This window comes from Tachypleus tridentatus, chromosome 9 (genome assembly GCF_004210375.1).
Source record: "Tachypleus tridentatus isolate NWPU-2018 chromosome 9, ASM421037v1, whole genome shotgun sequence".
Taxonomy (NCBI): domain Eukaryota; kingdom Metazoa; phylum Arthropoda; class Merostomata; order Xiphosura; family Limulidae; genus Tachypleus; species Tachypleus tridentatus.
The window spans coordinates 143,859,309-143,874,198 of NC_134833.1; the positions used below are offsets into that span (position 1 = coordinate 143,859,309).

General features: G+C 30.3%; 1 protein-coding gene across 1 annotated transcript in view; it reads right to left on the reverse strand.

The window, feature by feature from the left end:
- LOC143226572 (N-terminal kinase-like protein) overlaps positions 1-14,890 on the reverse strand; it is a 61,206-nt gene that overhangs the window by 28,481 nt on the left and 17,835 nt on the right. Inside the window, 4 exon segments of the mRNA XM_076457720.1 lie at positions 1,503-1,610; positions 2,733-2,891; positions 7,414-7,569; positions 10,981-11,071. Coding sequence (XP_076313835.1) covers positions 1,503-1,610; positions 2,733-2,891; positions 7,414-7,569; positions 10,981-11,071 — 514 coding nt within the window.

Genomic DNA, 14,890 nt, shown 5'->3' on the forward strand with positions numbered 1-14,890 from the left:
AAATACTGTAAGCTATATACTCAGTGTTTCAATCTAAGTGTTAGCTGGAGAGTACAAGGCATTAAAATCAAGAATATTAATAATAATAAAACAAACTTTCTGCAAATAATGGACTATTTGTTTGTTTTTGAATTTCATGCAAAACTACATGAGGGCTATATGTGCTAGACATCCCTAATTTAGCAGTATAAGATTAGAAGGAAGGCAGTTAGTCGTCACCACTCACCACCAACACTGGGCTTCTCTTGTAACAATGAATTGTGGGATTGATTGTCACATTATATTGCACCCATGGCTGAAAGGGCAAACATGTTTGGTGTTGCAGGGACTAGAACCCACAATCCTCAAATTACAAATTGAGTGCCCTAACCAACTGGCCATGCTGGGCCCTGCAGGATGGATGCAAGTTTAGAATAAATACAAATAGTTGATAACTAAGAGAAGTCTAATTGAGTAATTCAATAAGAGTTACAACTTTTGTTCCACCAATCAGTAAGTCAGTTGTTATCAATTGAGAAAATTTCTGTTACATTTGATTAATGTATTAGGCTTACAATAGTTTCAGAAATTATTTTGAAATGCTTGCTTGTGAACTTAGGCCTAATACTAGTGTCAGAAGTAACATAGCCTGTAAAAAATTACAGAAGGAAAACTAAGCCAGTACTGTTACATGGACTAGACTTGGTATTATTCTTAACAGATTAATGTGGAAGAACCTGTTCAATGATAAATACATTACCACAATCTTACAGCAAACCTGTGTTTATTCTTTATAATAATAACTACAGAAGCACTAGGTACAGTGCATACCTTCACAATGCAGTAAAGACTATATTTGGCTTTCAAAACATATGTCTGTATGTTCATCATTATTAATAGACAAAGATCATTTTTAGCAGGACAATGAGAAATAATATTCTACATAATCTTAAAAACTAATCACTTCTAAGGTGGATCATTATCCAAACAAAGGCTAACTTTCCATTCAGCTGTTTTCAGGACATCTTGCTAACAAACACACAAACAATTAGGAGTAAAACAACCTCTGTCCACTTTGATCACAGAAGCAATAACAGTAATTATAATGATCCAAGTTCATTGCAGTGGAAACCAGTCAAAATTCACCATATATAATATTAATACCTTTGGTTTGCATGAAACAGAAAGTCATTAACTTGTTTTTAGAAATCCTTTTCTGCAAACTGTATCCATATTTCATTGAACAAATTCTCACAGTAATATATCTATAATGTGAAAGGGAATCAAAATTTATTTTTCAATTATAACAAAAAGGTTACCATAAAAAGCTTACCAACAGCATGTTGTTTTAAGTTTATACACAGTTTTCTCCTTTGTGTATTTAATTTCAAGTATACATGTTTTCAGAACTAATTCTGAAAAAACACCAAAATGTGACATAATTCTAGGTTTATACAAATCCTTAAGTTCAATAAAAGTTAGCAGGTGATACAAAGCAAATAAAAACAGTAAATATGATATACCTGTTGCAGAAGTTTAGCTCTTGTTGCTCTATCTTTTGAAGAGAACAGTTTCACCACACATGGAACTATTTTTTTCTGATACTGTTCTGTATCTAACAACTTACCAAGCTAGTCAAAAAAATAAAAGTTAATGTGAACAATGAAAGACAAGTTCCAATAAAAAAAAACATTAAAATAAAACAAGTAAACAAAATGTCTGACACCTATTAATATACATATTTTACTTTATTATACTTGCATGGTACTTTTTATCTACTGATAATTTCTAAAAATATTTTTTGATGAATAATTATGACTATCCTTGAAAACATATTTCTAAATGTTGATAATTCATATAAACTGATATTCTTGCATTAATAAATGTTGTTTTTTTTATTTTTTTCAACTATTCAACAGTGGTTTTCATTGTTTCTCTTCAGTGGACTAGACATTTAAATTGTATTCTTTGTAAATTTCTAAATGACGAAACATTTAGAACCTGACGCTATAATGAACTTGCTTTGAAAATGATATTAGTAATGAACTGAATCCCAGATGAGACTCATAAATTTCTCTATTTTTTTTATTTTTGGAGAAGTGAGAACATTAAACTACTGATATTTATAAATGTCAAAAGCATCACATTTACATTCATTTGATTTACCAGTGGATACAAAAACATTTCTCCATTTTGAAAAAACAATACAAACACATACTGTTATTTTGGAACTCATATTTAATTTTTTTAAGAAAAATAGTTTAATAATAAATATTAACAACATGGTAATGGAAAGGTTTTCTTTAATAAAGAGCTCATAACCTTCAGTTCTGGAATTAGGAATTTTAAAGTTGTCTATAATATTTATTACAAAAATTTGTTTTCTGTCTGCTAAATCAGTTTCAACTATTTTTTTTTTATAAATTATCAGTTAACTGTTAATCTAGATACAAGTTTTTATTTTTTTAAGATTGAGGATCCTTCTTCAAGGTAACTGTTTTAAGACATTTCTCTAAATCTTAAAGTATGGAAATACAAAAAAGAAACGCACAAAAGAAGTGGCAATACATTTTTAAGTTTTTGTCCCTATTTAATATACCACATAAATGCATGTTTAGACTGACAGTACCAGATTTCCATTTCTCATTTGATAAGTCTTATTACTGACTGGCATCAGGGTGTGCTGAAGTAAAAAAACATATGTATCTAAAGTTAATATATACTAAGATTTATCTTCATGTATATATCTGTACCTTAAACATTGGAGACAGAACAGCAGATCCTGCATCACCAAACTCAAAAGCATTTACAAGTTGTGGAAGAATATTGTATTTACATATGTTTTGTGGGAACGAATCTAGTAAAGGGGTTAAGTTTGCAAAGAATCGACTCTTCTCATGGCTGTCCTTGATCTGTAACAAAGTAAAAGTACTGATGTTTTATATGAATAAACAATGATATACATTCAATTTCAAGTTATGTTGTATAAGAGTTAATTCAACAATAAAAAACACACATACTCCACAAGATTTTTTTGTAAAATATCCATGACAAATAACGTAAAAATATAGAGTACAAATTTGTCCTTTGATGTACAGGTATCATTAATCAAGAAACTGTTTAAACATATGTACTTTTTTTACAATCAGGAATTACTAACAACTAAATTCTTTAAATATGGTTACTTTTTTACAATTAGGTATTTTTAACACGTATCTTTTTACAGTTATGATGATTATACAGAACTGTTTACCTAAATTGTGTTAAAATATTGTTAATTTGCTCACAGTTGTTGCTTTGAATGCCAGCATTATATCATACTATTTGATCTATATAATATTGTTCAACAGTGTCAAAGAAATAGCAAACATTATGGAAACATTTGCTTTTCATAATATCCCAGTCAGCTCATAACTGCAATTTTCAGCTATTTCAGTTCTCATCAGCATAGCTGATCTGAATTGTAACTGCCATGAAGAAATATAATTTGTGCTTATATTCCTGGGTGGTTATTTGTTGTTAAGCGCCAAACTACACAAAGGGTTATCTGTGCTCTGCCTACCACGGGTATGAAAATCCAATTTCAACTAGTGAAGGTCCACAGGACAAACTGCTGTGCCACTAGGAAGAATTTATGAAAGACATACCTTATTTGATATCTTATATGAATATAAAGCTACATTTTTATTATCAACCTAAAACTTGTCACAGTTCATAACTGTTCTAAAGCAGTTTCCCCAGTATTGTAGGTATCTATATACCATGTGATGATTCTCTTTATGACACTATAAGAATTTGTATATATTTAAATGTACGTGTTAAGGACTAGCAAAGCAAAAAGTAACTTTGGCAATACCATTTTCCTTTTTTAAAATACGATGTTTGTCTAAAGATTTTTTTAAAAGTTTGACAAGTTATAACAAATACACTTGCACATCCTAATAACACCTGAAAGAAATAATGAAATTACAAATAAACATTTGAAACAAATGCACTTGTACTTTATAATGTAATTATGTGGTTACTTAAAAATGAAAACAAAAACTAAATTTCTTATCTAAAACTCATATAATTTCACACACAAATACTTTCAAAATTCAAAAATAAAAAAGAACTGAAAGAAATATTTACAGAAACTATAAAAAACTTAGACCTGTATATTTACTTTACTTTTAAGACAATTTTTTTCACAGTTGTTTTCTAACCATGTTTTATTAATAAATGAGTAAACCACTTGCTGTGGCATCAAAGCAAGGTTTCAACTCAGACCTGTACAAAAACGAAAAGAAACAATCAAAAATCAAGAATTGGATAATATATTCTCAAGTGATAATTAGGTCAAACAAATTAACAAGTTTTGTTTTTTTTTACATGCAAAATAGAAAACTCCTTGCAGTTATGCAGAAATTAAAATATCAGCTTTTCTTTCATAAATTATGCAAAATATGTGCCAGAAAATGAAACAATGTTGATTATAAAATATTTGAGTTAAAAGTATTTAGATATAGTTCCTTCCTGTTTCAGGCACAACTTAGAATTAAGTTACTTTTTAGTCCTAAACTCAGTATGTGAAAATGTACCATACAAGCAAGCAATGGCATTGTTCAAGATCAAAAGAAAGAGAGAGAAAAATATTTATTTACATATTACAGCAATACGGTTTACAATACACATTTTGCCAGGTTTGTTATTCTGGACAAATCAGTAGTGCTTCACATGCTCACAACAGTGTTGGAGCCTTAAGTGTCGTAGCCAGGGGCATAGACCATAGGGGGATACAACCCCCCTTCATTTTAGGTGGGGGGTATGGTGCATAAAATCATCCCCCCCTACAGTTTGGTCTGTTGAATTGTTTTTTTGCATCACAGGCCTATAAATTGTGTGTTTGTTCTTGTGATTCTTGTGTTCTTACCAATCGAATTACATAATTGGGCCTAGATGTAGGCTTTTTCAGTAGCCGAAATGTACATCTTTAATATAGGCGTGCTTCTAAGCTTTTTTGATCTAAGTGATAGTTTGTAAGTATCAGTCAGTAAGCCTAAGTATACATGCAAGTATCGTGGCAACAAGATTACTCTGTGACTGCATGTTTACAGCTTTCAGGTTCACGTAATCAGAAATTACCAATTTGCAAATTGAACAGTCCACTCTTCTATGTAAAATATTTTCTCAACCCAAACGAGCCGTTTTTGCATATATATTTCTCTACAAGTGAGTTTTCTTGACATCATCTGAAAAACCTAATTTTTTCTGATATTCTTCAAGTAGCCAAAATTGAATGTCAACAATCATAAAGTTAGAATACATCAATTTATTTTGTAAGATTAAATTTTTGATAGTTACAACTGTTACAAAGTTTGAAAATCATTAAAGAATGAATAAGAATATAATAGAAAGTTTATTCATATATTATTATGTTAACAAATAACATTCTGACTTCTTCACACTGACTGCAGTAATTTCTTTATTTTAAAATGATAGTGTGATACAAGCTATATTTTAAAAAGCTAACATTCTTCCAAACTGAAAAGGTATTTCTGATAGACACTAAAAATTAACTATTGATATCTTACCTCTTCTTGACTCATTCTTCACCCTATTGGAGCTCACCCCTAACCTTTAAACTCTCACTTGTCTCTGCTTACTGACATGCAAATGATTATGTAGCAATCTTCCACCAATAGGAGTGTAACATTACCCCTATCATAATTAGCGCCTTCTCTAATCTTGCAGTTAACCACCAAGATTTTTCAAATCACATAAAATTACACTGAAACTGAGGAAGACGGGGTAAATACGAGTAGAGTTAAGTATCAATTGGAAATACGTTTTCACTAACAAACTCCACTAACAAAAAGCTAGAATCTCACACTGAACCAGTGGAGGGTCAATGGCAAGATGATCCCCATTTAGGAAGTACCTAAAGAAAAACCATGAGGTATAAAAGGGAATTTAAACACAATATAACGTGGGAGACTGTACCACTTTTGAGCCAGGTATACACTTCATCCTTTTGTAACGCTGTCACCAGAAAAGGCAGAAACAAAGAACCCTAAGAAAAAATTACATAAATAATGGGATACTCTGGTAAGAAGACAGCCCTCTACCTTTCACCTCAAAAATGGAAGGAAGGTGTAAAATCTAAATGGGTGTTCCTCTCTGGTCCAAAACGTGGCAGCATTGGGAATATTTTTTGCAGTTTCAAACATATGAAAATTCATGTCTCATTTAGCTATGACCAACACCACATTTACTGGGAAGCAACATTCAACAAATAGTAGGAAGAAAGACCCATATTTGGGGTTGCATCTCCAGTCCAAATCCTGGTGGCATTAGGAATTCATAATCCATTCCATAGTGGGAGGAGAGTACCATCCAAACACATGGAAGGACTAACATGGCTGGCCCAGCTACAACCAACACTCGGTCTCTGCTTTCTACACTAGCACAATGTCACTGCCCCACTCTCAAATGAGTGGTATTGTACACACTCAGGAAGACAGACCTCCATGGTATACTACCCCAGTGCTAGGAAGTGGTTAGTGGCAAGGACTTCAATAGTCCACAAGAAGAAGGTAAAAAATGTTCTGGAGCTTCTGGGGGACTATAACATAGGATACAATATTATTGTGACCATACTACTCTATTTTGAAAAGCAGAGCAATCATAGTGATGATGTCAATCAACAACTATCAGGAATTGTACATCAGGTTTTTGACAGGAAGAGCCTCAACAATTGCACTCAAAAACTTTAGCTTAAATAAATATCTATATTTTTAGTTAAACTGCATTAGAATGTACTGCAACAAAAATATTACAAACTGCTCTTTGAGCTGAAAAAGTGTGGTAGCAACTTATGGCTGGATTGAACTATTAACAATCATTTTCATTGGTGGGAACTAAACATTCTTCTTACCTCCATGAAAGACATACTTTCTTAAAATACAATAGAAGCAGTCAGCAGGATACCACAATATGCAGTGGTTTAAGAATTACTCATCACATAAATAATAATAACCACATCCACATCATCAAATCTTAACTGTGATTTGTAATACCTAAACAGCTAGATAATTTGTACCACACATGTACTAAAACTTTGAAAATGGGAATAAATTCTTGTGTATTTAAACTTTAAGGACAAGTGTGCCAAACAAAATGTGCTTTACACTGTTGGCAGATATGCCCAAATAAAAACTTGCTCATTTGTAAGAAAGTAAGAATTTAACTTGTGACAAGTATGACATAAAAGCCAAAGAATGTTGTTTCAGTATTGTAACACATTCTGAAAGCAATTTAACTCATATAAGAAATAATGAAAAATATTTTCTAAAAATAGAATTATTCAGAAAAAACTGACTTTTAAGAGATAGAATTACTTTAAATTCAATAATAATAATAATAAAACACTTAAAACATCATAAATTATTTCACCTGCATCTCTTCAATAAATATCATTGTATCAACAAAACTGTTTTTGAAAAAGCCACCACTTGCACGACACTTGTTTATAAAGTCAGCTGGGTTGGGTCTGCTGCTAGGATTTGCTCCAACTAATTCACAGTAATGTGCAGATAGGTTTTTAGGTATCTAAAAAAATATAAATTTTTCACATAATACATACACAGAAGCTATCACAAAAGTAGCAAAAAATTACTGAACTAACCTCATGCAAATTTTACACCTAATACAGCATTCACATATTGAGTAAAACACATTTCAGTACAAAATAAGAGGGTGTGAAAACTCAACAAAACAATTACAACAATGAAGATGGCAATAAAAGAGTTACATTCCTGTAACCCTCTCACCCAAGGTATCCTTTAGTGCACATGATACAAAGTTTTAGTGTCTTACATTCAAATTTTAATTAAACTACTTTTTGTTTTATGTTACACCAATTAATATAGCATAGAATCTTAGTTAATAATTCATATTTTAATAGTATAGACGTTTTAAGTTTTAATTCTACAAAGCAATATTTTTAGAAATTCAAAATTTCCTCTAGTGTGATACTCATGACACATTTTCTGCAGGCATCTCCTCTATTTTATCCATCACCTCTTCAAAAAGTACGAAATTATGAGTAAATTCCTCACTATGAAATCATTATTGCTCAGACAAACTACAATTTTTATAGCCTTTAATTTGTTTGGTTAGAGAGTTATTGAACAGAAAATCAGATCCTTCCTGCCACACCCACATGTCACAACACATGTTTTAAGTTTTATTATTTATTACCTACAACCAATAGAAAGTCTAGGTTTTCATCTATCAAATGACTTATTATATTACCTTGTGTTTTAAACAGATAAGCATCAATTTCACTTATAATACAACTTCAATTCTCATGGAAATCAGAACAGCTAGCTTAAATGAATTTGTAACAGCTCTTGTCGCATAATTAGAAACCCAGAAAAACTGTGATTCTTAGAAGAAATTGTCTGCCTTTTGCACTTTATTAGTTTGTATTCTCTGATGCATTATTTAATTAAATAAAAATTATTTAATGCATTACTTTCAGCAGTATAAAACAATAAGCTTAAGCTTCACTAATAACAAGAAATGTTTGGTTAAGTACTTTATTTCTTGTTTTTCATGTTTATTTTTTATTATTGTAAATATAACTAAAATATAAAAACAGGGATCTTTTTAGATGAGTTAAAATATATATTAGATAAAATAAATAATATAATAAAAAGGTTTCTCTAGGTATGCATGTAAGTAACTTATAGTAACTCGACAGCATAACATGAGCTGCATGTGTCCCGAGTGATTTACAACTTATAATAATTAGACAGTTTAAAGGCCAATAAAATTTATTTACTTATAGATGTATACAGATTATGAGCTTTAAACTCATTAAAATAAAAGAAGGTAGTTTCATGTTACAACCTGAAGTCATTCTAGAAATAAGAAAGGTATTTTAGATTTATTTCATTTTTGGTGAAGTTAATCAAATTGAATGATTCCATTTTGAGATGGGGTAGAAAGAATAACAGAAAAGTTTTACTGAAAAAACAAAAACATTTGAAATATATTTAGGAGGTTTTAGGGATTACACAAAAGAAATCTAAGATTTTTGAGAGGAATAAAAGTATTTTTAGTCTTAACTGGAAAATTGCCTTGCACATGGATTTCAGTATATTCATTGACAAGTCATTATTTTAGTTTGTTAAAAATACCTCAATAAAAATATTTTTGTGTGTGAAAGGCTGCCAAATTTTGTAATAATACACACACTGTACTGAAAGTTTGAAGTATTAAACCTATAAAGACTTTTAAATAAGTATAAAAGGTCACATGTTCAGTTAAACTGATCTAACCCAGGCTCGGAGAGTTAATCAGTTGAATAAGTTTTCAGCAAGATTTATAACTGGAAATTGTACTGTATTATTACATAATGAGCTTAGCATTTTGTCAAATGGTGAACTAATGAAAATTACGTGAAAAGTTAGTTTTAAATTACATTGTAAACATTTAGTAAACGTAAATAAACACTAATATCACAATTAAAAGTTTATTTTACTAACATATATCAGATTGTTCTAAATGGTTTTTCTTTCAAACTGGTTGGTGTTTTCATTCTACTTGGACCAAAAGCTACTGATGTTTTTAATCTTTTTTTTTTTTAACTTAAATTAATATTTCTTGTTTTTTAAGTCTGTTAGGATGGTTCTACTGTAAATAGGTTAATTTTGGTTTGCTAAAAGTTTGTAGATGATAAACCAGTTACATCAACTGTTATACTGATAACACTGCTGTGGGGTCGGTATATTTCACCAACCCTGTAACTCAGAGAGAACCATTAGAGTTCCTGTATTATAACTTTTAAATTGCTTTGTGTATCTTCACAAAATTTGACAAACTCTAAGTAAACATTACAAGTCTTTTGCACACAAAAAAATATAATCTTTTAATTAAACATTTTTACTGAAATTCTCATGTGAAAAATGGAGTCCAAGTGTTGTCTGTTCTGACTGCAAAGTGATTTTTCATATTAATATTCAAAATGTTTTCCTTTACCTGAAGATTTTCAAATTTTACTTATGTAGCCATGAAACCTCCGAAATAAATATCAACCTTTTTTTTTGTTAAACTTTATATTTATCTCTCATTTTTGCTACACCTCTATATGTACTCAGTCAATCTGATGAACTGCTTATACACCTCTATATGTACTCAGTCAATCTGATGAGCCCCTTAACCACCTCTATATGTACTCAGTCAATCTGATGAGCCACTTAACCACCTCTATATGTACTCAGTCAATCTGATGAGCCACTTAACCACCTCTGTATGTACTCAGTCAATCTGATGAGCCACTTAACCACCTCTATATACTCAGTCTCTGATGAGCCACTCAATCTGATGAGCCACTTATACACCTCTATATGTACTCAGTCAATCTGATGAGCCACTTAACCACCTCTGTATGTACTCAGTCAATCTGATGAGCCACTTAACCACCTCTATATATACTCAGTCAATCTGATGAGCCACTTATACACTTCTATATGTACTCAGTCAATCTGATGAGCCACTTAACCACCTCTATATGTACTCAGTCAATCTGTTGAGCCACTTAACCACCATAAACTATGAAATATCTCTAAAATCACCCTTTTTATTTTTAAAATGACTGCAAATTGTGACAAAAAACTACATTTGTTTATCCTTAAAAGCTTAATGATCATAACAATTTATATCTGTTTATAATTAATATTATTGTTTTATTGTCCTTTGTATTTTGTGTCTAATTATCTCATCACAGAAGTTGGAAATCACTTATCCCTACTTTCTTATACTACTACTTCCCTAAATAATTTATTTAATTAAATAATATACCAAAGAACACAGAATAATAACATGCAAAAAGTAGACAATGTCTTACAACTATCGTAACTTATCTGGCATTTTAATGTAATTTATGTATGACATAATATTCCATAAATTTTAAAATGTTTTTTTTTTGTAATCTAAAACCAAAGATATTCCAACCTTGCCTAAAGACTTCAGAGATGTGGGTTTTGGAAGAGGACCATTGAAGGCTTCCCATATAAGACAACCTAAACCCCAACTGTCTGTAGACCTAACACATATCAAAATGCATATATTTATAAATATTAAACTAGTTGGATAAATTATGCTCTTGTTAAATATTTCTCTCATTAAGCTATAGTTATTGGTTTTATATACAAATGTATAGAAAAATAACTGCCTAACATACAAAATCTCAAGTGTATTTAATTTCAAAAATACAATAATAAACAGTAAAACCTGTCAAAGCTGGAAACTGCATAGGGCAGAAAACTGTACAAGCTGGAAATAACAAAATTTTGCAGCATTATCTTAAGATTTCTCTTATAAAAGGCCCTCTATATGGCAGAACCTTCATAATGTGAACGTAAAACTCTCTCACCTACCACATCTTTCAGCAAGTAGAATTAGAACCTGAGTTAGGTGGAAAAAAATGTTTTTTAAAAAATACAAATTTCTTATTTAATTAGTAATTTCTTTAAATATTAATAAATTATTGGACATTTTACTACAATAAGTATTGGTTGAATATATACTGCTCTTTTTCTGCCATCATTATTTTTGAAGCTAAATTAGATTCATGATTTGTAGAAATATATTTGTCTTTTAAGTGCAAAATTCTACTCCTTAAGTACTTCTCATGAAAAAAAATAACTATCTTCCCTAATTTTAAAATTTAAGGAAACTTTACAATGGGTAATAAGTAAAAGTGAAAATCTGTGCTGTTTCAAAAATTTAAGGAAGAATCAACTTCCTGTGGGATGGAAAGTTGATAATAAATGGTGGATGACAAGTGCTATATTCGAGGAATTTTTGAAGAAATTAAACAAAACAATGGAACAAGAAAATAGGAATATTCTACTTTACCTAGATAATGCACCCAAAAGTTCAACTTTCAAATGTTCATTTAGTCTTTCTACCTCCAAGTACAATATAAGTTCTACAGCCACTAGATAATGGAATTATACAATGTATAAAATTAAAATACAGAAAATTGATGCATCAGCATATTATTGCAAACATGGACATCTGTAAAGGAACATCTGAAACAACCATGAAAGTTGACGTGTTAGATGCAATTGCATTTTTAAGTCATTCAATCAAATGTGTAAAAGATGAATGCGTAATAAAGTGCCTTTAAAACTGTGGATTTATTTTTTATAATGGAGGAGACTGTGGAGAAGTTGTTTGTTATGATGATTCTAGTGAAATCCAAACTCTGAGAAGATTGATGCAGATGATTCTGTGAACGTAGAAAGCTTTGTGAACATTGACAAGAATATTTTAACAAAAAACTGATGAACTTGATTTAAAATCTATAATAGAATGGCAAGATGATAATAGTGCGAGAGAGTCAGAAGATGAACAAAATGGAAATGATAGTGAGAAAATAGAAATTCATACTTCATTGCAAGTGTTAAGTTATATTAATGCTATCAAATTGTATGCAAAAATGAAAGGGGGAAATGAACTTCATGAAAAGACCATAGAATTAGTGTTTTCTTTTAACCGCATGAGAAAGCCCATTAAAAAATGAAACAGTTGAAATTGGACACTTTCTTCAAATAAATTTAAAATTTTGTGAACTTGTGTATATTTTGAATGTCTATTTTTGTTCTTATTCTAATAAATATAGCATAAACAGTATAATAACTTTATTCACAAATGTCTTACTTCTCTTAAGTCAAGAAAGTATAATGTTCCACTCAGAAGTTATATATAATTAAGGAAATGCATGTTCACTGTCTGAGCCAGAAATTTTAGCCAGAAATTTTACTCGGTCCCATGCGATTCTGCCTTAGGTTATACTGTAGTTTGATTTGAATACAGACTTTTATTCTCATTATAAATAAAGTTACCCATGACTGGTCTATAATTCTCACTGTTGATATTTATTTCATAAAATTCATTTTGTGTTTTACACTGTTGATGATACCACCTCTAACAGAATACAAAGACATAATAAACATACTTGTGTTGTGTGTGAATGTACATGAGACAGTTAGGTCTTCATTTAATACCTGATAGAGCACACAGTCTTAATTAGTATCCCAATCAATTTTAACATTAATTTAGCTAAAAAAAATTATAAATATATTTATATACATATAAATTTGATTTCATGTTTTTAGTCGTTTTTTTTATGAGAATTGTTATACAAAAAACTTTAACACACGTATTTTGACTCTGAACAGAACCTTACGTGATACATATGCAATATAGGCATGTCATATACCTCTAAGGTTTTAGACACAATAAACTCAAATTTAGAACTACTTTTAACAAAACTATAGTTAGGCTGTCACAGCTATAGCAACCTTATAGCTGAAAGTGCAGAGTATGTAATATGTTCATTATCATTCTGTGGCTCAAACTATAGACCTTCCAATCCACACACACACACATACACACACCACTTTATAGTAAACAAATATATATATATATATATATATATCCAGTTTTGTAACTGTGTGCACAAAATAAACTTTATTAGCAATATACCAAAATTAAAACAAAATTTTATGTGTGCAGCTTGAATACTTATATGACACACAAATTCTTTTTTGTGTGTGTGTGCATATTGATATTAAACAGAACAAACAAACAAACTTAAGCCACGTTATGTGACATAACCTTGAGCTTTTGTTTGTTTGTTCGGGAGTAAGCACAAAGCTACACAATGGGCTATCTCTGCTATGCCCACCACAGATATCAAAACTCAGTTTCTTGTAGTGTGAGTCCAGAGACACACTGTTGTGCCCTCCAGCTCAACCTAACTCCCATGTTCTTCACTCATGTTTACTTCCCTTCTTACTTTTTAACTTTCTTCATCTATTGCATTTTTGTTATACAAACCACAAGTCAAAAATATTCCTCACTCACTGAAAGTTTCTGATTTCATGGAGAAAAAAAAATGACCCATTTGCAAGACCAAAATTTGTGGATCAGTAATACCACAGAGTATGAGGGTACACTGACTTACTTCATTTTTAATTGAATAGTGTAATGAACACTAGCTTATTAACATATTTACTTTATATATATATGTGTGTGTGTGTGTGTGTGTAACATCTTAGTTGTATATATTAGTATTTTTTTTTCTCTTAAATCAAAATTTATGCTAGAAGGATAATTCCCTAAAATTTTGGTACCTGCTCAACAGTAGTTGAAAGTGAATACCTTGAAAAATAAACTTTTGAAACTAAATGTACTGTTCCTACTTATAATACTTATTGCCTCATGTATATATTCATTACCAACAGTTCAGGTTGCTGTATATGTAGATTAGATCCCCAGCATTCATTTTATGAACAGCTTTGATGAATATCTTCTGTACATTAAATCAGTGTGTATTTGAAATATGTCACATAATAATCCATACTCAAGCAAAAGATCAAATTAATGAACATTGTTATTAAGTTCAGTTGAGATTTGACCAGAAATTTCAGACTATAAAGATAAACACCTTTATCATCAAATTTCTCGTTTCAAATTTTGAACTTACTAAGAACATTTCATTTGTTTATCCTATATTTTGTTAAGTTTATAATCAAAAATAAAATTTGGAATGGGCTTTACTTGACAAGATATTCAGATGTTGTTCATACATGTAACAAAATTATATTGCACAAAGAGAAGCTGCAAATTTATGAATATATCTACTAACTTTGAAAAATCAAAAATATTAAAACTTCTTCCAAATTAAGCCAGAAATATGAGTTGATTTTAAAAAAGGTGATAAATAAGTATGAACCTAAAAATGTACATTACCAGTTAGGGATTTCTGTTGTCATTGCTCTAGTTTTCTTATCAAATATTCCCATCATCTTACACACACTAAACCCTTATGTAGGTAAGCCTAATGGCACAA